The sequence below is a fragment of the Motacilla alba genome, chromosome 2, assembly GCF_015832195.1.
Source record: "Motacilla alba alba isolate MOTALB_02 chromosome 2, Motacilla_alba_V1.0_pri, whole genome shotgun sequence".
Lineage (NCBI taxonomy): Eukaryota > Metazoa > Chordata > Aves > Passeriformes > Motacillidae > Motacilla > Motacilla alba.
In genome coordinates, this window is record NC_052017.1 from 51,692,521 (window position 1) to 51,718,126 (window position 25,606).

The 25,606-nt window shown below is 43.3% G+C and overlaps 1 protein-coding gene across 5 annotated transcripts in view; it reads left to right on the forward strand.

Moving 5' to 3' along the window:
• Positions 1–24,374, forward strand: part of LOC119697611 (cytochrome c oxidase assembly factor 1 homolog) — a 52,101-nt gene extending 27,727 nt beyond the window's left edge. For 2 of the 5 annotated variants that reach the window (XM_038128567.1, XM_038128568.1), the window contains exons 2-6: positions 426–626; positions 16,500–16,602; positions 19,423–19,574; positions 21,464–21,540; positions 24,014–24,372. In XM_038128567.1, the coding sequence (XP_037984495.1) occupies positions 16,509–16,602; positions 19,423–19,574; positions 21,464–21,540; positions 24,014–24,110 (420 nt within the window). In that variant the 5' untranslated portion in view covers positions 426–626; positions 16,500–16,508 and the 3' untranslated portion in view covers positions 24,111–24,372. Of the gene's footprint in view, positions 1–425; positions 627–16,026; positions 16,368–16,499; positions 16,603–19,422; positions 19,575–21,463; positions 21,541–24,013 lie in introns of those variants that run through there. The other 3 variants (XM_038128563.1, XM_038128569.1, XM_038128566.1) reach the window with 3 other exon arrangements.
• Positions 24,375–25,606: the final 1,232 nt, after the last annotated feature.

Consider the following 25,606-nt stretch of genomic DNA (forward strand, 5'->3'; position numbering starts at 1 on the left):
AAACAGAGGAAGAACTGTATGGGAAGAATGTCTATGATGAAAATTATATTTAGGTATAGGGCTGACATATATGGTCTGTTCCCCGTCCTTTTACAAATACTGTTGCCACCATTCAGCCAGCCAGCAGGCATGGTTTCATGCAAAAGAGTGTGTGGTTACTTTTGTAAGGTTTTTATGAATGCTTGGAGAAGGCTGCAGGAGATCCTGAATGTTTTTGATGGCACTGCTGTCATGTCAAAATATCATGTACCAGCTTCTCTCTTTACTATAAACTGGTTATAAGGAAAACTAAGGCAGTAGGAGTGACAGTGCTGGATGTCTTGGAATGGGAGGTTGAGTGACCATGTTGAATCCTTAGGAATGTTTGAATATTCTCCCCCTGTCTCTGATACATACCCACTCCTGCATTTTCTCTTTTGTTTTAGGTGCAGTCTGGATAAGAGCTGTCAGGAGGGATTTCTAGCCAGTTTGAGGCTGAGTGATAGCAATCTCGAACCACAGTTTTAGAGGAGTGGCACCAAAAGGCCTGTTGTTCACACTGAGTGCTTTACAGGACAAGTAGCATTCCCTGCTTCTTCAGCTGCCTGAAAATCAAGCCATAGATACTGACCTTCAATACAAATAAGGTAAGTCAAGACTTCATCAAGCATGACTGAGTTTAAAATATGGTTATCAGCCCATCATACAACTGTTTGACATGAAGTCTGGGAAAAAATCACTAGAGCACAATGATGGGCAGAGGTCACTAATATTGCCAGATCTCTCCCTGTTGTGCTAAAACTACAGTAAAATGATGTCTTGTTAGTAACCCCTAGTGCTGTGCTGAAGTTGGACTGCATGTCAGGAGCTTCCTGAGTTACAGCAGTGCTGAGGCTGGCTAACTGCAGTAGATCCACTGGAAAAGCCCTGCCCACTGCAGAAAACAGACACGCTTCTTGGCCATGACAAAGGTTCTGGATTCTTTTTGCAGCTTCAGTTTATTTCCTAAAATGCAAAGTGCAGCAGATGTCTAAGCTGACTGGTTACTTAAGAGAATAAGTGGTTTTATTCAGTCTACCTTTTTTTTTACTGAGGTAAAAAAATCCAAGGATCATACTTGTTACCGACCAAAGTAACAACCGCTATTCCTAAAGACACAGTCTGCAGAAAGGTTACTATAAGAGACCTTTAAAAAGTAACCTTTAAAAAAGAAAAAACCCAAACCCACACCTTCAACTGCAATACAGTATCGCTAAAGTATCTCTTAAGGTTACTGTATCACTAAGGATAAACCATTCAAAAGCCTTAAGTTGGGTTTTCCTTGTCCTTTGCTGGGCTCAATTTAACAGAAAGTTTCCCCCAGCTAAGACTTGATGGCAGCAGTGATGGGGTAGGAGGAGCAGAGCAGGTGGCTGCTCTCATTTGGCACAGAGATGAAATCCAGGCTCCAGTTAGCCTTTAGGCCAACATTTGATAAAAACTCTCATTCTACACTCGCATGTGAAGCCCTTTTTCATTCCCACAAAACCCACATACATACTCTTGTTTCCCTATAGAAGTCCATTTGGGGCATTAAAAGCTCATGTCAGATATGAAGCTATTTAAATCTTTCATGATTTCTTATGTTTATTCTTTTGACATTTGAGCACAGTTGCTAAAAGTGTGAGAACAGTTGCTGCTCCTGTTTGAATTTCTTCACCTCTCCACTCCTCAACCAGATGAACATTTTAAGCTTTAAATTGTATGGAAGGGAGCACATTAAACATCAGGTCTGAGAGAAATGGGAAACAACATCATGGGACTGCAGCTTTGGGTGCTGCAAACAGCCCAAATCTCCATATTAAAAATCAAATACTTTTTTGGTTTAAAGTGTGAGCAGTCCCTCAAAAAGCTATATGAGATCCATTTTGTGGGTGATGGAATGTATTCCTGCCTAGTTTGCTTCCTATGAAGTTATTAACACTTGCTGCATTTGTAACTGCTGGTTATTGAGGAAGGACTTAACTCCCTCCCAGAACCCTGGCACTAATCAAAACATTGCCATTAACATTTAATGAGAAAGTTGTTAATTTCACCAATAAACTGGCTTAGACTCCTAGTCCCCTAAAGCACAAAAGGCACATACTGCATCATAGTTAACAAGCAGATTCTGAAAAAAAAACCACGATCAGAGGAGTGCAGCTTGTTGCATAAGCTCAAAATGACTGTCTGATTTCTTCTTACTTTCCCCAGCAGTACTGGAAATTATGTATGCTAACCAGTATTCATCTCTCAGCAAAGTATCCAGACCTTGTAGGGCCAGTTCTTTCTTCCAGTAAGACCTCTGCATCATAAAGCAACTCAGACAAAGCATGCCCAGGGGAAAATCCTATGCTTATAGGAGCTTCCAAGCCTTTTCAACCATTTGCTCCCCTAGCTGCTTGTCTTGGGTGGAGGAGAATGGCCTGTTAGAAAGGAATGGTCAATACAAATGGAAAAGAACAAATAAGACACTTGAGGGTGTGCCTAATGGATCCAGATATGCAGGACAGCAAAGGAAGTATTGCCCCTCATCTGTGCCACATTCGGGCAGAGGAGCCAAACTGGTAAAATGTAGGTCTGTCAGCCAGTTCTGCCATTTTGGAGATGGGACTGGGTTTACACTGAAGAGGCATCACATGAGGAGAGTAACATTGTGGATACTGTGGGTCCTCATTACTGAATTAAAAAAGATTGGAGACAGCTACCACAAACAGTTTCACAATGCATTTATCAGGAGAGCAGTAAGAGCAGTGAATAGTGCATTTTATTACAAATGCTTCATTTAACAAAGATTAAATATGCATCTTTGCACTGTCACTTCAAGATACATTCCTAATCTGACTTTGCCCCTGCTTATAATGGTATAAATAAAGAATTATTCTACTGAAGTCAGCAAAGTCATTACCTGGTTTTAAACTCAAAAGAGAGAAAATCTTGCTTTTTACTTCTACAGCAAATCCCATTCAATTCAGTATGAATACAACAGTATATTTAAGAACAGAGACAACTGAAAATCCATGTCCTAAACTCAGTTAAAGGTTATGGATCTGAATTTCCATCTGAGCACTCTAGAATATTGAAACATCAAACCTCCTTTTCCTGCAGTGTAATCTAGTTTATTTTCCCCAGAAAATACATTTTCCTTTTTGTAAACAGAAGCCATATGAAACACGTGGTTATCTTCTGAGCAAAAATATCAAAGACCGTAGTTTCCACATATTAAAAAAACAACAACTCACAAACTTCTGTTTTAAAGCTAAATGCAGGTTTTCAGTCTATCGACATTTTAATTCCATGCCAGTTTTTTTGCATAGTGGAAAATATGCACCCTTAGGAAAATAACAGCTATGATAAGTTGTTAAAAACCAAATTATCTAGGAAGGTAATTTTTCCCATTATGAAAGTGGCTTGTCAGATATTAGTGAAATGAATTAATCACTTAGCACACCTTTCACAACCTCTGAAAATTAGATTATGGCCTATATGTTCCCATGAGCAACAGGAGCAGTTCTCCTCTTTGTATATACAGTAGTATCACTCCACAGTTTCTGATTATGTTTTATTCACATGGAAGCATAAATCAGTCACAAATCAGTCTAAAGCCTAAAACTAACCAAACCAGTTCATATTTCTCACATGAGCTATTCTATTTGAATGCCTTTCCAGATTAAACATTTCTTGTTGTGATATAAAAAGATTCCAGGTGCATGGTATTCAATGGAAAAAGGTGACAGCATGACGTTTAGAAGATGTATGCATGAGTTTAAAAAGGAAAGTGGGAAAAGAACAGGAAGAGAAAGGAACATTTGCTTATGACCATCTTAATAAAGGGAAGTAAATTGAGCAATACCTACCCAATTTATCCCGTGATTTATCCCTCTGCTTTCTGGAATTATTCAGAGTAGAGGAGGTGCAAGAGTGATCTCATCAGTGTATGTCAGTATGTGAAGAAGATGGAGCCAGGTTCTGTCCAGCAATGCCCAAGGATGGGACCAGAGGCGATGGGCACAAGCTGAAACACAGGAGATGCAGTCTGAACATTGGGAAATGGTTTCTCACTAGGAGGTTGACAAGGAGCTGGCACAGGTTGCCCATAGAGTTTGTGGAGTCTCCATCCTTGGAGATACTCAAAAGCTGTCTGGACATCATCCTAGACAACCATATGTAGGCAAACACTTTTGAGCAGGGATACCGGACAGAGTGACCTCCAGAATTCCCTTCTGACCTCAGCCCTGCTGTGACACGTGATGCTGCTTTGGTTTCTTGTCAGGGAGAAAGGGAGGCAGCTCATTTTCTTGGTTGGCTCCCTTCAATCAGGAGCAGCAAATTTCAGAAATGCAAAGGGTGCTCCAGCAGCCAGGAGATCTGGAAGAGACCCCAATAAGCACATAGAGTTTGCAGTGGGAAGGAGCGGAATGCTTGTAGGGTCAGGATGGGCAACTTTACATCTGGCAAATTCATAGAAACAAAGCAGGAGAGCAAGAATTGTGTATTACTTCCATTTCAGTCACTCTGAGAAACATTCCCATCCTTTTTGTTTCAGAGCAGGAACTGTGATGTAACTAATAAATATACATCAAGTGTCACCTGATAACTACAGCTTTGTGCCAGGGGCTTTGGGAGTGCAGGAGGAATGCTGAGAACTACTGTGAAAGGACTTGTCATGTACGAAAGCAAAGCAGAGAAATCTGGATGCCTGAATTTTATGACATTTGATTTCAGTGCAGACAACTGAGACCTTGGTAGTTTCTGGGACTATAATCATGTTTTCCAGACTGATTTACCATATCATTCTCCTGCACAGGATGAAGCTAAGCACATCAAGGGGTGCTTAAGTCCAGGAGCTACGTAGTGCCAGTTGCTGGTGCTGCAACACTTAGCTCTGGCCCTAGGCAACAATCCCAGACTTTGGGGCTGCACTGTGTTCACACTGTTCACACAGTAAAAAGGGTCACACACCTCCTACATCTCCTGTGACTAGCTTGTCTTCTTGAATGCCAGCCCTCCTACCTGTTAAAAAAATATCTGAACTGGACTTAATGCAGGGTAGGGCAGTTGAAAAAGTTGGAAGGCAAGTTCAGTGCCAGGTTAAACACTAGATTCTTTTCCTGGACCATCACCTTCCTGGTACAGCTTCCCATGAGCATGGCAAGACAAGGGAGATATTTATTTTTCTTCTTTAGTGAACATTGCAAAAGGACAGCACCGAGGAGGCTGAAACTTTTAAAACCATGAACTTTGTAATGCTGAATTCAAGCAAAAATGCAGCACTTTCAAATCATACCTGCACATTAGGATAACCCTGCCAAGCAAGATACAGAGGTGCAAATGCAGCTTCAATGTAGAAGTAACAAGTTTCTGTCTGAAAATACAACATCTTGCCAAGTTAAAATTGCCAAAAATGCCAAAGGCATTTTTTCATACTACTGACAGTAGACAACGCTGTTATCAAACAGGGTGGTGCTGTTGGAAGTGGAGGAGGAGCTCTTTTTACATCTTTCTCTAGACTGTGTCTGCTTCTAATGAATACAAGTGCCTGCTGAAAAGCTCTGTGCTAAAGTACCTGTGTTTCTTTAACAGGGAGCTCAGAGGAGCACTGGTAGGGTTAATATACTGTTTTTCCCAGGCATGTACAAGTGTATTGCAGAAGGCACTATGCAAATAGTGTTCACAGAGTTTATAATTTCCTGTTGGAACAGCAAAGAGAAGAAGGTCATTGATTTAAACCAGAGAATACAAATTATTTCCTGCCCACAAAGCTGCCAAATGCTTGGAGTTATTGATTTTTTTTTCTCCCTGCTGTTAACCAAACACTTCTGGTCCTGTCATGGGCATCATCAGCTTATTGACTAAGTAAACATAACCCATTAAGTTGAACATTTAAAAAATAAAAGAAAATTATAGTGGCTTTAGTTAAAAAAAAAAAAAAAAACAACCAAAAAAAGCAACAACAACCAAAAAAAAAAACCAAAAACAAAAAAACAAAGGAGAAGAGAGGAGAAACAGTTCCTGAAGTTAATTAACTTTTATGTAGATTCAAGTTTCTGCAATATAGGTTTGCATCCAAATGAAAGAGGAAGGAATAAATTAAAAGAAGATTCAGGGAAGATTCAGGGGAAAAAAACCCAAAAGTCTTTTCCTAAAGAAGCCAAGAAGAGGAGGGTGCAGGGAAGCAGGTACTTCATATTTTAAGACTTCAATTAAAAGAAAAAATTACTGCAAAATTGAGATTGAAAGGATTAAACCATGTGGCAGCAGCATGGTGAAGGCATGTTTTTATTTATTTATTTACTTACTAGCAGCAGGAGGTCTGTGCTATTGTCTGATTTTTTTTTTCTAAATCAGAGCTGAGCACAGCTGATGCCTGGCCTTGGAACCTGTCAGTTTGAAGATAACACTTACAGTATTAATAAATGTAGAACAATACTTGCTGTCAAGTTGGTTACAAGGCAGTGATTCACTGAAGGGGGGCTGACAATGTCAAAAAGCATTAGACCAGAGCCAGCAAATGTTTTATACTTTACAGCTGAACCCAAAAGATGAATTGATGCCCTGAATCTGACTTTAGGGCATCTGTCTGCTCTGGAGAGTGTGTATTTGTCTGAAGAAGCAGGGAACAAGTTGCTTTTCCCTCCTCTTCCAGCCATCTGCCTACACAAGGGAGGCAAGGACCAAGGCACAAGAGAAAAAATCCTAAAGTGCTGTAGGTGGACAGGGATACTTTTCATACAAACTAGTCTTTAAAAGTAGGACAATACACTCAGGAGAGGTGTTTACAGGCGGCTCTGAACAGCAGGGAGACAGCTACCAGGCTGAGACACTGCAGAGAAGGCTGGCTTTCCCCTGGGACTGGCTGTTGCAGGTGGCTTTCCTGGCCAAGAGCCTTGCAGTCCTTTGGTGTGAGAGTTCCCAGTGAGAGAAGAGCCAGTGGGAAGAGACACCAGGAGGGAAGTAAACAAGCAGATTACAAAGTGATGATAAATGAGGGTATTGGTCTTCTAGAGTGGCTTAGAGGAAGGTGTGACTGTTTCCTCCACCCCCTCACCTTCATGCCTGTTGACTGAATACTATTAAGGCAGGTAGTCACAGATTAATAATGACCTGTTAACAGCTTCTTTAATTTTCTAATAAGTGCCAACTGCAGCTGCTATAATTATTCTGCTGGTCCTACAACATGCCCTGTGCCAGACTGCAAAATATTTTAATTTTTTTGTGTGGAATGCACTGTCGTGCTCTTAACGTGTGTACTGCACATGGGCAATTGCACGCCTAAGTAAAATTACATCTTAGGCTGTCAGAGCACTTTGCAGCCATTAAATATTGATATCTTCCAGCAAAGTAGAAACCAGGAAGTGTTTAGTCACTTATTTTTGCATGTGTGAATTGAGACACCCAAATGTTATAGTTTTAGCCACAGTGATACAGTGAGTCAGTCCCTGAGCTGCTTGTGAAACCTGGGAGCTCTGTGTTCTGCTTTGTGCTGGCATCATACAAACTGCAAAAGTCATGGATAGGTTGGAGATAACAGTAAGCAGAGGCTTTTTCTGTGTAAGCAGAGGTCCCTAGGAGTAATATTGTACAAAAGTGGTATCCATCATTTGTCCTATTCCCACCACCACAGAGCTGAGTAGCAGGTGATGGGAAAATAAAACATCACAAACCAGAATGGATCACAGCCCACCTATGTGTCTCATGTGCCAAATTTCATTGTATTGAGCCCTTGGTAATCTAGTGTTTAATCAACAAACCCCACAACAGATATTTGAAGATTACCATTTTCTGAGGAAATAGTGTATGTTGTTAGCAGCCCTCTTTGAAAGCTACTAGTGAGGATGTGTCTTAAAAATGCTATAAATCAGATGCTGAATTTTCAAAGATCTTTTTGAAGGCAATGATCCTGTAAAGGTATTATCTGTTGAGCACACATAAAGCACACAACATTTTGAAAAATCTCACCCATCAACAGTACAAAAAGGTGTGGTCTGTGCTTTTGTCCAGCTCTTGGACAATCACACCTCCTTGCTGGACAAAGCCCTGTGTTGTAGCTCCATAAAGGAAAACTGGTCCCCTTATCTCTAAAGGTAGGTTTGCTGTAGGAAACAGCCCTGGAGTTCTGCCAAATCTGTCTAGCCTGGCATGTTTTAGCCTTAGAGAGGGAAAGAGCAGGGAACAGCCCAGGTCTCTGGGAATCAAGTGCCTGAGCTGGTACTGGCTTCCTGTGAAGTTGTTCTGTGTTTTTCTGCCACAGTTCTGCAAAATGAAAAAAAAAAAAAATCTCTGCCTTCCCTAACAGGAGCTATTGAAGGACTAAATATTCAGTGAATCACATTCAAAGTATTAAACAGAGAAATATTTATTCCTTAAAATCTTTCCCACAGATATTCTGAGCACAAAAATATGGATTGCGGTCAGCTGTTGTCTGAAATTCCTCTTGTCCTGACTCATATTTGGAAGGGAATTTGATTCATGTCCAACTATCTTGTGAGCATCCAGTACAACTTTTCCTTTTTCCAAGGGTGGATGAATAAATCAGTAGCTACTCCCCAGATGAAGTTAAAGGTCTGACTCCAGATGCTGCATGTGTAGTGTGGCAGGTTCCATCACTTCCTTTGCCCTTCTGCACTCTCCATCTTGCACAGCTCTGTGCACAAGTTAACAAGCTGGATCTGTCTGAACAGAAATCCTCAAGTACTATGGGAACTTCTTTTCCTTTTTTTATTTTTAATGGTTCCCGTCATAATTATTTTTCCCTTTTTTGTCTTTCTGATAATAGAATGTTTCTAGGTCAGAATCCCAGTTGGTCTTGTACTGATTTTGGTTCCCAATGCCTATTAAAAAGTCACAAGTCTTTGAGGTTAGCTTTTCCCCAGATCCTAATTTGTGTTAACAGATTTAGCTGATACTGAACCAGTTCTGCTCATATGGGCAAGGGCCAACTTCTGGAACTGATCCAGGTGTCCAAGATGTTCGAAAGTAATTCATTTTCTTTAAAGCCTTGGGCTGTAAGAGTTGATTTGACACATTTAAATGGGACTTCACTTTCAGAAGGGTGGAGTCCTTCATTTCTGAAGGAGGGGCCGTGCTGTGAGGGTATAAAAAAGGGCACTTGAAATAAACTTACCCCATCTGAGAGGAATTAGGGTAGCATTTTTTTTTTAGTTTTGGTTTTCAGTAGGAAGTAAGAATAGGACCAGCATGTTTGTTAAGTGCCAAAAGTATGTACTGCTGTAATACTATATAATAAAAAGCATTAGATCAGCAAGGTGTTTGGGCACAGGACTGCAGACCTTCCCAGCTCCACTGATATTTTTAAAAGCTTTGTAAATCAGGCTCTTGCTGACCACAGCAGAGCAGACCACACCACATCTTTTACCCCCTCATTTCCGGAGGCAAACAAGGGAGCAAGCCTCATATGATGTACACTATGTTCCTGCTTTAAACATTTTTCCGCTGTGACTGCCTCTCCTGGCATTCAGTACCTTTAGGTCACTGTCTACTGCATGCCTGTTTAATGTGGGCATGTGGATGATATTAAAGTCAGAAAGACTACAGACAAGCATAAGCCTTATCATGATTGGAGTGGGTAAACTTCCAGGTTTTTAACATAGCCACATAGAGTTCTTAGCCCAGTGACATCTACAGTACTTGTGTGAAGTTCTGAGACCATTTTCTTTTCCTTTTACCAGGTAAAATGTAACTTGTTAGCCAGATTCCTGATGGGTTTTGATTCTTTCACACATCTCAGGATTTAGTAAGTTGACTTAAAGCTAGATTGGATATTGGTTTTGGCTTTGGGATTTTTGTCAATGTCTTCAACATAATGAGTGTATTGGACATAGATAAATGCCCACAAACTGATAGGAAAGATAAGTAATTACCACGGGATAGAAAGAATTGCAAACACTTTCCACGAGAAATGATTTTGTACTCTTCCCTGCTCCCTTACCTTGCAGGTTCAGTGAACTTATTCTAGGCAATTGTATATGGGAAACACATCAAACTGAAAACCTCACTGGCTTGACAGTCCCTTTCTGCTAAACACAGAGTGTTATTCCCTCTCATCATGACAGCACGATACAGTCAAAGGACTCTATTTGCTATTTCTTTATACAATTCTTTTGTTTTAATATACCCATTTGGAAGCTGGCCTGTGTTGCAGGCTGTGCAGAGGTGCAGGGACAGCATAAAGCAATTCTTTTGAACCTTGGATTGCAGCACTCATGACCTCACTCCCTGCAGCAAGGAAGCCAAGAAGCTGTCCCACAGCTTTCTCAGGTAAATCACTCACTGTTAAACCCGTAAACACCACTGATCTTTTCTTCTTGCACCTTGGATGCAACTTTTTCATTTACCCTACTTAGGAATTCTTACTTTTAGATCCTTGGCAATTCACCTCTAAAATGTGAAAAATGAACATTGACACCTTCTTCCCCACTCCATGGTGTCCAATTACAGAAACATACAATTAGGGATGTTAATGACATATTATTAGGCATTAACCTATAATGCTGTCCTCCAATAGCAGCAAAAATGGGTCACACTGTAGGTATAATTATCCTGGTTCTCTAATAATACACACTGGTTGTGCCTTTTTTCTGCGATTATCCCTTGTATTTCAGCACAAAGTTGGGGCAGCTCTAGTTGTGTTGGAGAGTGATCTGGAGCAGGCTGTTGAACTGCTGGCACATAGGCCTGGCCTTCAAAAAGACTGAACAAACTAGGCTGTAGCATCTCCAACTTAGAGGAAACCAATGAAGGATTTTGGCATCTACCTTTGATACCCACAGTTAGGAGGACAGGCTCTATTCACAGTGGGATAAAATGAGGGACAGAAGGAGAAAATAGGACACCTTGGACAATAGGAATGGTGGTCCCACTGCTTCTGTCTGCTCAGCACCAGGATGGCGGTGCAATATTCTTCAGGGAAGAGGGCACATAGAGGGGTGAAGCTGGGTGGGCAGGAGGAAGAGAAATGCAGTGCAGGTGAGCCCACCGGATGAGACAGTGCAGCTTAAGAACACAAAGGGAAGTTGTCTGTGACAGCAGAACAGAAATTCTGTTCTGTAAATAGAATAGAAACATGAAAATAAGAGTGCCCAAGAGAGGAGAAAAATGAAATGAAACTAAGATATCTGAAGGCATCATGCAGGTTTTGTGCTGACTGAGAAGACCAATATGTAGCGTGTGCTGCAGGAGAAGTGATACAAGAGTGAGGTGACTGTTTAGAGTCCTTAATCACTTAATTGACTACTTTCTCTTGCCTTGTTAATTAGTTTGTAACAAAGGTGGAAAATAAACTTAATAGTCTTTCTTGGCTTTCTTGCCAGTAGTCTTTCTCATATGTAGAGTGGGCCCCTTAAAGCATTCTCACCAGGGCCAGCTACACAAATCTAGGAACTGATCCACAAGGAGATCCTGGAAGGGACCATTTCAAAGGTGTCTAAAAAGATGTTGTACCTGCCTAAATGCCAGAATATGTGTTTTCAGTGCATCTGAAGAACAACCAAGGGGGAAAAGAAGAAAAGAGTATTAATCCTCCTTTTGGTTTGACTGTGAATTGAGCAAACTTCACTGCAAGTGTCTGAGGTCTTGTTGAAGGCACTCTGTACATGCAAAGTCTGATGCTTCTGAACATACTGGCAGGGTCAAAAATTTGTGCTGTTACCTCTCATTAATGAGGTAAATAATATGTTGAGGCTATTTCCAGAAAAAAAAGGGGAAAATAATGTGCTGAGATCCTGTCAGAACACTACTTCTGCTGTAGTGTACTGTTTTTGGTGAGAGTACTGATGATGAAGGGATGTTTTAGACAGTGCGTGTCAAAAAGATGTGTCTGAAATGTTGTCCTAGCATCTTATTCGTATAGAAATTGGCTTACACCCAGATGCCTGCCTTATGGATCTTAGAAGATCAATGGATGGGCAAGAAAGCAAGAATGTAGAATACAAGTGTGTGCTCGTGTGTGGTTTGCCTGACATTCCCTTCATCTCCTGTGACTTCCTGGGTGGTTTGCTGAAAAGCTGTGCCCAAGGCCAATTAAAAACCCACCAGCCCAGGGAGAGTTCCATTGTGGAAGGGTCAGCAGCAATTCCAGCCTTGAAGTTAGATGCTCAGATCTGTGTTCAGGATCTATTGATAAATTTTAATTTAATTTAATAGTAGTATTTTGCTGCACCTATTTAGTGTGTCAGTCCAACACTCAGGACTGCAGTTGTTCAAGGTGGTTTAAAGGCTCCCAGTTGCTTGTGTTGGTGGCCTGGCACTATATTGTCATAGCCAGGTGGGTAGGCAGTGGCCCGTATTGAGACAGACAGCAGTGATCACACCGAGTTTGCATTGATCAGGTTGCTTCTCTCTTGTTTCAGAGCAGTATTATTGTTTGCTATTTGGTCTGTAGTAGCACCCAGAGGCTGGAGATGCTGGTGGAGTTTCGTAGCATCAGGAAGAAGACAAGGACAAGGAGAATGAGGAGGAAATGCTTTCCCCATAGAACTCAGAGCTCCAGCTCCCTTGCTCAATTCCAGGGAAAATAAAATTAATGTTTCTGGTTGGTGAAAATACCCTTCTTCTCCAATAGCTGCTTTTCATCGGGGTGCCCAACACCAAACTCTGCCACACAAATTTCAGAGACCAAACAGAAACCCCAAATTTACCAAAACAAGGGAGACTCTCTTAAGCCAGCCTATTTTTAGAAGATCCTCTGTGGAGAAAACAAAGTCTAATTTAAAACAGCCTTTACTGTTGCAGTAACCCACCATTTCACATGTGACCCTGGAAGTTTGTTAAATCTTGTTAACAGCCTGTGTCCCACTTAGCTTCAAAGTCAAGCCTTCTCCTCCATATCCTGCTAATTTCAAGGCACAAAGTGAACATCGCTATTATTAGGGTGTCCTGCTCTTTAAAGTTATGATTTGAGAACACTACTTACAACAATTTAAGGTCTCTTCTTGGTAACTGTGGGTTCAGTGTTTTTGTGTGTGCTAATCTCCACTTAATCTTTCTTACCACTGCAAATAACATGGAGGAATAGATGTCTTTGCAGAACAGCATAGCTTGGAAATTGTGCTTTTTTCATTACTGGCTGTGGAAAAGTCTGTTCTTCCACCAATTGACTTGCATATTTTTTTAGAGAAGACTTCTCAGGGGAGATCACCGCAGATAGCAGCATGAACTTCCTCCGTAGGAGGCAATTGCATGTTGTATCTATAAAATTCTCTCAAATACTTACAGTTGATCCCTTTGTGGCAAATGAAGTGGAGGGGGTTTGGTCCTTCCCTGTGAGAGCCTCTACAGTTCGCAAGCTGTATGGCATATTCTCAAAGGCACAGGACAGGAGGCACACCTTGGGCATGACTCTGCTTCTCTTCTTTAGTGAGCCACTCCCATGGCACTTCAGCAGAGCAGCCAATGGAGCAGCAGACTCGGCCACAGAACAGAAATCCAGTAGGCAAGTCCTTGCAGACAACAGATCCTTAATACATTTTGGTCTTCTGCAAGCTGTCACCATTCAGAAGTCATTGGCAGCTGTGTCTCAAAGGATGCTCAAGGCTGCAATATTCAAGCATCCATTTCACAAGGGACCAGGATGGCAAGGAAGGGAAGCAGCAGCCCCTCTGTGGGGGATGCTCTGGGCTCCAGAGTCAACTCTGTCCTTGGTTTTGGAGGCTGGCAAGGAATTGTGGGATTGGTGAGAGGGTTTGCAGTCTTGAGAGGCTTGTTAAAATGCTTAGCTCTGAACCTTTTCCCACAGTGTACTGTCATAGGACTGGCTTGGGGAAACAGCTGAGAAACAAGTGGGACCAGAGCATCAAGAGCTGGACAGGGGTGGGTGTTCCAGCCTGTGGGCTTCGAACTGTGACTGAAAATGAGCAATGGAGACCTTGGTGCACAGCTTGGGTGCACATCAGCTCTCCACATCTCTGCGTGAGCAGGAGCAGCAACAGAAGACAGCTGTGGGCAGGGGCAGCACCTTGGGAGCAGCCAGACATGCTGCATGGGGCAGTAGTGCTTAATGGGATCACCATGGCTTAGCTGCCAAGCTCCCTTGCCAGATGGCACCGTCTCTACACTGCAGCACTGGAGCAGAGGTGGTGAGGAGAGTGTGTGTGAGCATGTGACTGATCAGCAATAAGCTTTTCTTACTTTCCATCCATCTCCCTTGTCTGGGTGTGAGCAGACCGTGAGACCTAACAAACCTCAAACCCACTGACAGCGAGTTGCAGAGCCTCTAATTTCCGCTGTTTACCAGACAGGTCCCCCGAGCCTCAGTCAAAACCTTGCTGGTGCAAGAGCTCCCTGTCTTCCCACCCTTACTCAGCAAACTGGCAGCAGCACCCCCCACCCCCAGACATTTGCATTCAATTACCCTGAATTTAATCACAGAAAGCAAATTTTGCCTGGCCACAACTTTGAAAGGGGCAAAAACAAATGCCTCAGGTCACAAACTGTTATATCTGATCCTCCCTCCAGATTTGCCATGGGTTTTCTTTCCCCATCCCTGTTATGTGGTGTTGGTGTCAGAACCTCCTCCTGGCCAGATGAATCTTATAAGAAACTTGGTTATTAATCAGATTTTGCGGGGATTTAAGGAAAGTTGCAAACACAAGCAGACAAGCAGGAAGTTCTCACTGTCCTTGTGAAATGACTACCACTGTTTCTCTGTAAAACCACACTTGCACATTTCCTGTGCTGTAACTTCTCATGCCATTCAAGTTCCCCAGGGGAAGCGAGAAGAAAAAACTCATCAGAGAAACAGATCAGGAGTGAGAGAGATGATAGCTGACAATACTAATGGCACAGTTTAGGCATTTGGGGGCATAAAATAGGCATAACATCCATACCCCTCTCCTGGTTGCTATCACTGCTAGCCAGCCACAAATCTGAAATTATTTAAATAGTAAACTTAAATACTAAGGGTTCTTAAAAATCAAGGAAACTAGTTAATAAGGAAAGCATTCAGCCTAGGAGTAGCATGCATTACAACTGAGTGCTAATGCCAACAGGGCAGGAGATTAAATTTATACCTGAGTTGCATTCACAGTTTTGTAGAATCATAGAATATGCTGAGTGAAAAGAAACCCACAATGATCATGGAGTTCAATTCCTGTCCCTGCACAGAACACCCCAACAATCACACCAGGTGCCCAAGAGCATTGTCCATACTCTTCTCTAACTCAGACAGGCTGTGACCACTTTTCTGGGGAGTGAGTTTTCCTCAGTTTAGAGCATGCAAGTGTCAGCATGAGGACGTCAGCAGAGTGGTGAGCAGAGGGAGGCTGCCCATGTCACCCTGACCTGGCCACCATGGGAAGAAGTTCTGACACTTGTCTCTCCACCCTTGCTGAACTGTGGTTGTCAGCTGAACAATACCTGACTAACACATACCTGAGGGATGCTAGAGGTGGTTTCCACAACAGGGCTCAAGCAGTCTTGCCCAGGTCACATTTCTGGTTGCATTTTGGTTTGGCCCTTGGTTTATTAATCAGCTCCTATTGAGCGTAGCACTTAAGCTGCAGTGTCGTGTGACAAGTATTGGGGTGTGAAGCCTTTGGGATTAGAAATCACATACAGCTCCCCCAATTATTCATATGCCTATGTGCCCGTTGAAAAAGAAAAGCTTTTTGCTATTTTTTTAAATTGCTGTCAAGACCATTCCTCCCTCCCATTCCAGCTCCAAGAGAATCAAGAGCAGAAGCCAATACTCAGATGCTTGTTCAAGTCCTATCCTGCCACAGCCTGAAGCAAAGTGCTACACCCCCACTGACAACTCAGCTTGACTCCTACTAACCTGCTGTGGGCAGGAGCATTAGCTCAGTTCTTCAGTCCCCCTCTTACACAAACTATGGAAGTGTTTCTTATTCTGCTGGGTCATGCATTCAGATGTCAAAATTGTGACTCATTAAAAGGGCAAGTTTGGGCGGGGGGGGGGGGGGGGGTTACAGGAAGGAAGAAAAACAGCTTGGCAGAGACTTCCTGTTTATCCACAGCTTGGGAAAAAAATTGACACAACAGAATACACACACCCTGGCTCCATTATCTTTGCTGGCACAGTGCTGGCTTGGCTCTGTCCCTTGCCACTCAAGGCCAAATCCATCCCTGCCGCGAGCGTGTTTACTTTAGAGGAGTTTACTCGAGAGAGAAATCCGGTGCCCGGAGCCTGAATGCTCGCAGTGTGCGAGGGAACACACGGGCACCGGGAGCCCCCGCCACAATGCCACGGCACTGGCCCCTGGCCACGCCAGGGAGGTAATTTTCTTCTCGGCAATTAGCGAAATGGTGGCATCACTAAAAGAAGTTGAATAAACACATTCAACCCAGCTGGGTTCCCAGTTTGCTCTGTTCTCACCACTCTTCCTTCTGGGCGCATGGTGGGGCCCCAGCAAGCTCGGTGCCTGTGCACTGCGCTTTCATTCAGGCCTGGTTGGAAAGAGGAGGAAGGGGGGGAAGTAACCCTTTGGCTTTCTTCTTTTACAACAACTGTCTTCTCTTTTTCTTTTCAGGGAGGAAAAATGCCAGCTTCTCTGAGAAAACTGCAGCAAATGGCTGTTTTCATGGGACTGTTCAGCGGCGGGGGATGCATCGTGATGTATAATCTTATGCAAAGTAAGTCTTGGTGTTGCTAGCAACCTTATTTCTCCTCTGCCCCTTTCACTGGCTTTTGTGTAGTGGAGAAAATAGCAGCATTCGAGTTGTGAAAAGCAGATGAAATTAAGGGAAGAGCTTATGGGCTCTGCCTCTGTGGGCTCCACTTTTTTCATCCTCGGGGCTTTTGCTCTCCCAAGAGCTGCTATGTGCATTTCCAGAGGCGCATATTGCATAGGGAGCAGGCTGTTGTGGTCAGAAGAAAGTCTGGTTTTTGGGGGTTTCCTGAGGGTGATGGTGAAGTGAAAGCTTCACCTGCAGTAATGCAGGTTTCATTTCTTAACTGGGATTTTGTAACTGGGCAGTAAAAGAGGACCATCTGTGAGAAGGTGTTAAAGTCTAGCAGTTTTATCTCTAAATCTCTGTGTGGTGCTGGCCTTTAAACACAACACACCTGTGAAGTGCTAAGAAATCATGAGTTTCTCCTCAATGAAGTACAGATAAGAGCAGTCAGCACTTCAGAGAAGACCAGGACAAAGAGAAAAGCTAGACAGGTGATGTTGCTGTTTATATCTAGTTGTTTATCTATAGTTGCTATGTGTCTGTGGCCAAGATTCCACATTATTAGTCCAAATTATACATGTTTAGTTTTTCTAAAACTGCTTTTAAATAGTTAGCATCAGAGAAGAAGTAAGCTGTGCCTCTCTCTCAGGGGGTGCCATAGGCCTCTTTGCCCATGCCTCTCCCTTTTTGGTGATATCGAATGGTATTGCTTTTCACCTACCCTGATACCAGAGGATGCTGCCAGAAAAAAAGTGTAGCCAAGCCTGTTTCTCAAGCCCTCAGATAAGCTCTGAAACCTCCCCTTCATTTTACACATATTAATAACAAATCAGACAGGGCTGGAAAGCAGGCTTTAATTTTAGGCAGCTCATGCCCCCAAGCTCTGGAGTACATGACAGAAATATGATCCTTATGTTAAAGTATTGAATCTGGCTTTAACAAGGACATTAGCATTTTTTAATTTTCAGCTTCAGCAGTGTTAGTCACCCCCTGTGCTACACAGCAAGCCCGAGGGCTGGTTCCCCGCATGCCTTGGCTGTGCAGTCAAGTGGCTGTACAAGGGCTACTTCTGGCCCTCTTGTAATTTCAGTGGCCACTGAGCAGCTGCTTGATAACTCAGCTGCTGAAAGGACATTTTCTGCAGCCAAGCATGTCCTTCTCTATCCTCTAAACAGACACAGGAGCCACACTTAGAGCCTTCCTCCTTTGGCTCATCCCAGTGCCTTCTGCCCAGTGCACACAACTGGCCCATACATGCACTAGTGAGGAATGAGTGGCCTCCATAGTGGTGGGAGCAGTGGGAAAGGATTCTTTCCCTTCCCTTCCTTCAGGCTGAAGGAAAGTTTGCATGCACGTGGTCTCTGTGCAAGCTTGTACAAATACCCAGGTAATCCTATTTCTACTTACTCTCATCACCTCCACACCCTTCTTGTGGAAGCAGTCTGCTCAGCCAACTCCAGCATGCTTTCAGCTCCCCTACCAAAAGATGTGGGGACAAATGGATTAGTTTGGACATTTAATGTCTAATGCATGAGATGCTAACAAGGAACAGCTGAGAAAGAGCACCAGGAAATTAGAATCCATTTCTCCTCCAACCTGCAGGGTGAACACAACATACTTTTCACATGGTCTGAGTGGCTGTTTGCCATGATTTATAGGTATTAAAGGGCAGGTATGCTACAACCCCTTTGGCTGGAGCTCCTTAGGATGTGCCAGGGGACACAGGAGGACCAACGCAGGTGACAGCCTAGCAAAGCTGTTTCTATGCCAACTGAATGCTCCCTGCTCACAGGGGATGCCTCTAATTAGGGAGAGGGGGCAGTACCTTTCTGCCTCATGCTCCAGTATTAATTCTGACAGGAAAGAGACCAAGAAACAAACCTTACACCTTGTTTTAAATCCTTTGAAAGGTGAAGACAAAGTTGACAGAGTAGGATTTAACAACTACAAACTCTTAGCTTACCTCTGGCCTTCTTGATGTCAAAAGAGTGAAGTTAAGCTGATCTAGAAACTCCAGCAAGACAACCTTAAAACTGTTACTAAGCAGATATCTGTCTCCATAAGGAGGGTCAGGAAGTCTCCAGCTGCTCAGCTGTGGCCTGTCCATTGTCAACCATGGTACAGCATTTCACAGTCATACAGAGCAACAACTGTCCTCCATGTGCCAGCACTGCAGCATCCATGTGCTGCTGTTGTGGCTGCTTGACCAGTAACTCGAGTGGTGCTTCTGAGTGCCTCCCTTCTAAGGCATCTGTCAGCAGAGTTGTAGCTTCATGACTGCCACTTGGAAAGCTGTACCAAGACCACAGCTAGAGTTCCACAGCAGCAGCTGTTCCCCTCTCTATGTCTGCAAGATATTCTCTATTCTTTAAGTATTTTATGTACCTCAAATAGAAAAAAAAATTAAAATAGAATTTTTATCAGAACATTTCAGATATTCATCCTTGTCCCTTTTTTTCCCTTCCTTTTAGATAACCTACAAATGCATGAAAAGTGGGGAGACACAGCCGTAAGCTGAGCTGTAGATCAGAATGGAACAGGCTATGTTCAGAGCCCTCTTCACTTAAATGAGCTGAATAACATTTTCTTCTCTGATGTAAGGGTGTGTTTCCTCCTTTAGCCAAATTTCTCCTAATTAATAGTTTTGGACTGTATTTCAAGGAGGGTGTGGTAGTCTGAAGAAAATGTAACTCTTTTTTTAAAAAAATAAGTTTTTTTTAAACTTATGTTTTGATTTTAAGTGAGCAGTCTCCTCACTACCCTGTTTCTCTCACCTAGAAAGTTTTGCCAGGACCCAGTATTACCAGCAAGCTTTGGAGCAGCTGAACAGTAATCCTGATGCCCTGGCAGCCCTGGGTGCCCCCCCTCTTAAGGTTCACAACATCCACCTGACAGATGGGAGCAATCGCGTGGACACAGAAAGAGCGCGGGTAACTCTGGGCGGGCGGTGTCACAGGGTGGCTTCCCGAGATGTCAGGTGACAAGAGATCAGCCAGGGGATTTTCAGCGGGTCATGAGTCACCTGGGGGCACTGGAAGGCAGCAGGATGGAATACCAGTTGATCTGGAAGAGGAATGTATTTCCAGAACATAAATCTACTAGCACAGAAACAGCAAGAGCAGCATCTCCATGTTGTGCTCTATGGGCCCATCACACAATGTCAGGGAACCTCTCAAGACAATCAGTTCCCCTCTCACACTGTAAGCCAAAAATAATTTTCAGAGACGTATCAGATCCAGCTTTAAAATAGCACCTGCCTTCCTTTACCCCCCAGATATGTCTCATGCTTGTTTTTAGGGCTTTATTGAGAGCAGTTTTACAGCCGCTTACAGGCTATGCTGTGCTACAGCATAAATGGTGTGGTTTTCAAGAGCACCTGTAAGCTTGTGTCATTGAAAACAGCTGCCTAGCCTGAGACTGAGCATGAGGGTTACTCAGTGACTGGAGAATGCTGTGCTGGCTGCTGAAGTATTGCACAAGGCTGCCTTGTATCAGCTGAGGGCTGGGCCCAGGCAAACCTTGCAAACACAAGTCCACTTCCCCTTGGCATTGATGCCTCAAGAATACTTTCTATCAGTGTTTTTTACCCCTTAATCCACGACTGGCTGCCCTTCCCTTGTTTTGCTAGTAACACCGAGTGCCCCTAGCAACCTCTCCAGGTCCTTCACAGGGTAACTCATCACATTGGAATAATTCTGTTTTTACTGGTGAGTAGTTATGAATGCCAGGGACCAAGCAAGGGCATTAAGGAATGGATCAGATGGTACAATGAAGGAATGTAACTATCAGGGGAAGATTAAAAAAACCCAACCTTTAACCAGCTCACATAAAATTACTTTCCATTTCACTTCAGCCAGGCTGCACTTACATGATACCCTGGACCAAAACATTTCCTGTGTTTTATAGATTCCACCAGGGAACATATCTAAGGAAAAAAGTCATGCAAAACCCCACACAGTCTCATATACTGACTGAAAAGAAGATAACTTTTCCCACGGGTGTTTTCCTATGTCACTCTTTAAGAATGCTGGTCGCTTGGGTGACTCAGGGTGAAGTCAAGCCCTGCCTTCTACTGACCTCACCCAAGACACAAATCACCAACTTTCTTCTCTACTTTTTTATGCTCCTAAGTATTCATGTTCTCATGAAATAAACTGGTTAATCATCATTATACCACAGGTCGATTTACTGACTTCACAACATTCCCAGCTCCTGCGTCTGTTGGCAAACACCTGGCATTTTCTCTGTGATTGCATCACCACCAGCAAATGCTACACCTGAATAATTTCTTTTATTCAGACATTAGACCCAGTGCATTTGGCCATGGTTGCTGCTGCAGCTTGAGCTTTGTTTGTTGAACAGATAAATGATACAATTTGTGACACTGAAAAAAAGAATCACTGAACATCTCATTGCCTCAGTGTGTGTTAAGGGGCTGACATGAAGAGGATCTCAACCTACAGGCTTGTAGTGGTTATGGGAAGCTCTGACAGTTCAGGTCACCTCTGGATGACCATGCATTCTGGTAAGGAAAGGTGTTTGCTCATAAATATTTCAGGGAGCCAGTGGTTTTCCCTGGGGGTTGCAGCTGTAACACAGTACATTCTTTCGGCAGAGAAAGATATATGCATGTCAGAGCAGACATACTTGTGTAGCCGCACACGTGTTAGCTGTCAGAATCGATCAGTCCAATTCTGAAATACAGTAAAAAAGAATAAATTACAGTGTTTAAAAAGGTGTGAGCTCTTTGACTAGAAGGAGTAAATGTCTGTTTCATAATAAGCTTTGCTGAATCTTTGATGTGCTTTTACATTCGTAGATAAAGTTACCGGTCTCTGGAACAAAATCGGCCGGCTACCTCTACATTAACTCGGAGATGGACCACTCCCGTCAGTGGTGCGTACTGGGGGGTGACAGGAGAAATGGGAGAGAAGTGGTAGGAGAAAACAGTAGAGCAGGATATTTGCTCTAGTCATCCGAGGTGCTGAGGTCATGCACACAGATCGAGCAGAAACTCCTGTCTGAAAGTCTTGTCAAGGGTTATTATTTTCATTAGGACAAAAATGTAAGTTAGTTGAGAAATATTTTGAATCCATCTCTCTGAATGTGAATAGAAGAGGAGCATGAGCCATTCCTTTGTGTTAAGTGTGTTCTGCGAACTGTAGCTCAGTACATATCCAAATACTGTGAGCCAAGGTAAAGCATGGTCCCCTCCCACCCCACCTGCCCACAGAGGTGCAGAGGCTGTTGAACAGCAGTCTTAACTCTGGTCTGGTATTAGAGATTGCAGTAAGGGAATCACACATTATATCGCAGCTGTGCGAGGTGAGCTAAAAACAGGATTTTTTTTTCTGTGCTATCCAAGAATTGTGGTCCTTATGGTTAAAAAAAAGTGCCAGAACAGATGCATTATAGTAGAAGGATACTCTGATACCATATCCTATAGGAGTGACTTTACATTTTCATAGTACTGAAGCCTGAAAACCTCCTTTGTCAACAGTAAACTGGTTTCTGGAACTGAGCAAAGAATTACCACATGAACTCAAAAGTTTTACTAGATTCAAACCTCTTGTTAGGTACTTCTGTTAGCTCTGTTTAGAAACCAAAAGCTACAAAACTTTTACTCAGCTGCCACCAGCCATATGGTGATGTTTTCTATTAATAATTAGATGAGCATGACTTACTGGATTTCTCTTCTGAGGAAGTATGGGAAAGAAGAGAAAGGCACTAGGCTGGGACTTGAGAAACTCAGCACTGGACCTGGCCTCCTCGCTAATAAACAGGGGTAACCCCAAGGGTCCCCAGCCCCATTTTCTTGCACACCTCCCTTCCCTGGTGCCTGAGCTCTGATCTCCTCACTCCTCCTTAGCCCCTACTCACAAACAATTCCCTTTATTCCTCATTCAGTTACTGTGAAGATAACTGAAGATTGCAAAATGTTAAACTACAGCAGTGCATACACATCTCTTGGAGTTCTGTTTTAAAGTGAGCTCTTTTTACATTTCTGCAAATCTAAGAAAAAAAAAAGGCATCTGCTTGTAAAAGGATTTGTGGCAGATAAATCTGTCAGACTCCACCAAATCCACCCATGTGCAGAGTCCTGTGCACAGCTTCACATGGAGCTGAGATAGGACTGGGTCCCTTGCATCCCACTGAGGAACTAACAGTAAAATGGCTGGGAGTAAGGAGCAGGTAAGCAGGCCATCCTGGTGGGATGCTGCAGAGGTCATGTGTGCTCTTCCAGGGCAGCTCTCACACTGATACAGAGCTGAATGGCAGCAGGAGTTGAGTGCTCTGCGCAAGAGTAGCTGAGGCACCGAAGCCACTGAAATGCATCTGAATTTGAGTGTGCAGGCTGTCTGTAGTGTTTTATTTATTTTATAAAAGAGAAGACAACTGAAAAATAAAATTTGGAGTCTGTAAGCTCGTTTGGTCCAGGAGGAAGTGGTATTCACCCAGAGGCAGGCAGTACACGGATGGGGAGAGTGCCCAGAGGCAAGAGCAGCCAAGGCACTGTAAAATTCCTCTTGCCTGCCCTGAAGTGACCAGGAGAAGGGCTGAGCCCCCAGGCCACACTGTGGGGAACAAGCAGGTCACCCCCAAGCCCAGTTGCTTGGCCTGGGTTGGGGGTGGGAGCAGAGGGCTGCTGAGCAGAGCCCTGCTGCAGACCCATTGCACAGAGGTACAGCAGCCTAATTACCTAATTGTATGTACTCAGCACTGACTCCAGCAAAAGCAGAGCTGGGCCAGTGCCAGGAGCTTTTGAAAAAATCCTATTTTAGTACCCCAAAATAATAGTCCTTTCCAGCTGGAAAAGCAGCATGAGCAGTTTCTCAGAAGTGGGTTTGGAGCAGAGCTTAGAGGAAGGAACAGGCTCCCCCTCAGTCTCCAACAAATGCAATTTTCCTTCTCAGAGTAGCCACTGTCGTACCCTGTCAGGTTTTCAGCAGTCACATTGAGTGATCACACAGTGTTCAAACTCTTCCAAGCCAGAATAATTCCTTAGCAACACTGTCTGGCTCCAAGGCTGTAAAGGAGTGGAGCAAGGAATGCACCCGCAGGATGGAGAGGAAAAAAGGCACCGGGTCAGGGAAGGAATGTCCTAAGAAGAGCTGGCAGGTTTTTATTTGAATTGCAACGAATAGGAGCATGCATACCAGACCTTTAAATCTGGGCTATGCCACGATATTAGGGAGAACAGCTTTCAGAAGCTGGCACTCACAAACAAAGTTTTAAAACACTTGAGAGAATTTTTAAAAGCTCTGAATGTGTGGAATTATTTGTTTCTCTGAGCCAGCTGTTTCTACACTGACTTGACGATGTTAAAAGTGATTGCTACAAGTTAAAAATCTTCTTTGTTTTGTGTCAGCTGGTGCCTTCAGGATGTCACCTTGAAACTGCGGGATGGTCAGACTATTCCCGTTTACCACTCTCCAGTGGAAAGCACTGGTGTGCAAGAAGGCTAAAAATCAGGGACAGCTGCATCTCCGCCTCCCATTGAGCCAAAGGAGCCATTAATCGATTGCATCCTGCTGCGTCTGTGAATGTACACAGTTGTCACAAGTGACAGTTTCACTTAAGCAGGTGCTTTCAAGACAATTTTCTCTCCAAGATTTACCTCATTATTGTTGTAATTGTAATTTCTTTCTTTTGCTGGTTTATTCATGTGTTTAACAGAAGCCTAAAGTAAATATCTTGCAAAAGAGTTGCTGTTGCAGAGAAGTCATGTGTTGTGCCCTGTGTGTGCTGGTATTATGAATTTGAAATAAATAAACTGCCAGGAAACTGAGCTTTGTTTTACAGTGGCAGACCAAAGTCAGGACAAGTCATCTTCTCAAAACTTTGAGAAGACTTGCTGCCTCAGTTTGCCCTCATTTCTCAACAAGGTCTTGCCTAAATCAGGAAGGATGAAGCAGCAAAGGTGAAGCTCAGCAGCAGCACCCTCAATTCCACTTATGAGGTAGATTTGGACCCTCACAGTTATCATGACAAAGCTCATGAGAATAGCTGAGGTCACTCAACTTAGGAATTCCAGGAAGAGACTCACTGCTCACACTGAAGGTTACTCAGAAGAAGCCACTGCTTCACACCAGCACTGTCTGACAAGTTCTGGTGAGGACATTTAGGGAGAAAAACACTCAGGACAGTGCAGAACAGATGAAACCACTGCCATGGTTTCCTCTGACTACAATAAGAGATTTTCACTGTGCCATCAGGTAGAGAATTTCCCATCACCAAGCAAGATGAGGAATAAACAAAACACCCCAAACTAGCAAAAAAACTCCCCCAACCCAAACAATTTCCAGTCCCATCCCAAACTGCCTATGTGAACAACTGCAAAACCTAAGGCACAGTCTGAGGCACAGGAAAAATACAAGTAACTGTTCTGTCTGTAGCAGGAGGTAACACGGGAGCCTTTAAGAACATCCAGACAAAAGAGTGTTTTGAATTCACTGTAATAGAGATGCTTAATCTCTAGATTAAGAGAGGCTGTAGCTAAGGATAGCCCAGAGCTTATACCACTCCATTCTCTGTTCCTCACCTCTCCATCTCTTCTTCCAAATTTGAGTCCAAGAAATCCATCAAGGACAAAGGCACTGCAAAGCTTTTCAAGAGCCATGAGTATTACATAGAGAAGGGAGAGCTAGAGCAAAGAATTTTAAGAGAACAGTGAGCATTTTCTTGTTTAACAATGACCCAGCAAGCTGGGCAAGGTAGCTTTTGAACAAACCTGAAAAGCAAATGCCTAATTAGAAAGGAGATGCTAAAGAGCCACAGCAAAGGCATCTTGGATAAACAATTTTAGAATGAAACAATACATGTGTGTTTTAGTTTGAACTTCACAAAGAGCTGTCAGGATGAACAGCACTTGTGAGACCTGATCCAACCCACATGAAAGCCAAGCACACCAGGGAGAGGATTAGAATTAATCAAAAAAAGACAGCATTGCCCAGTTTTAAGA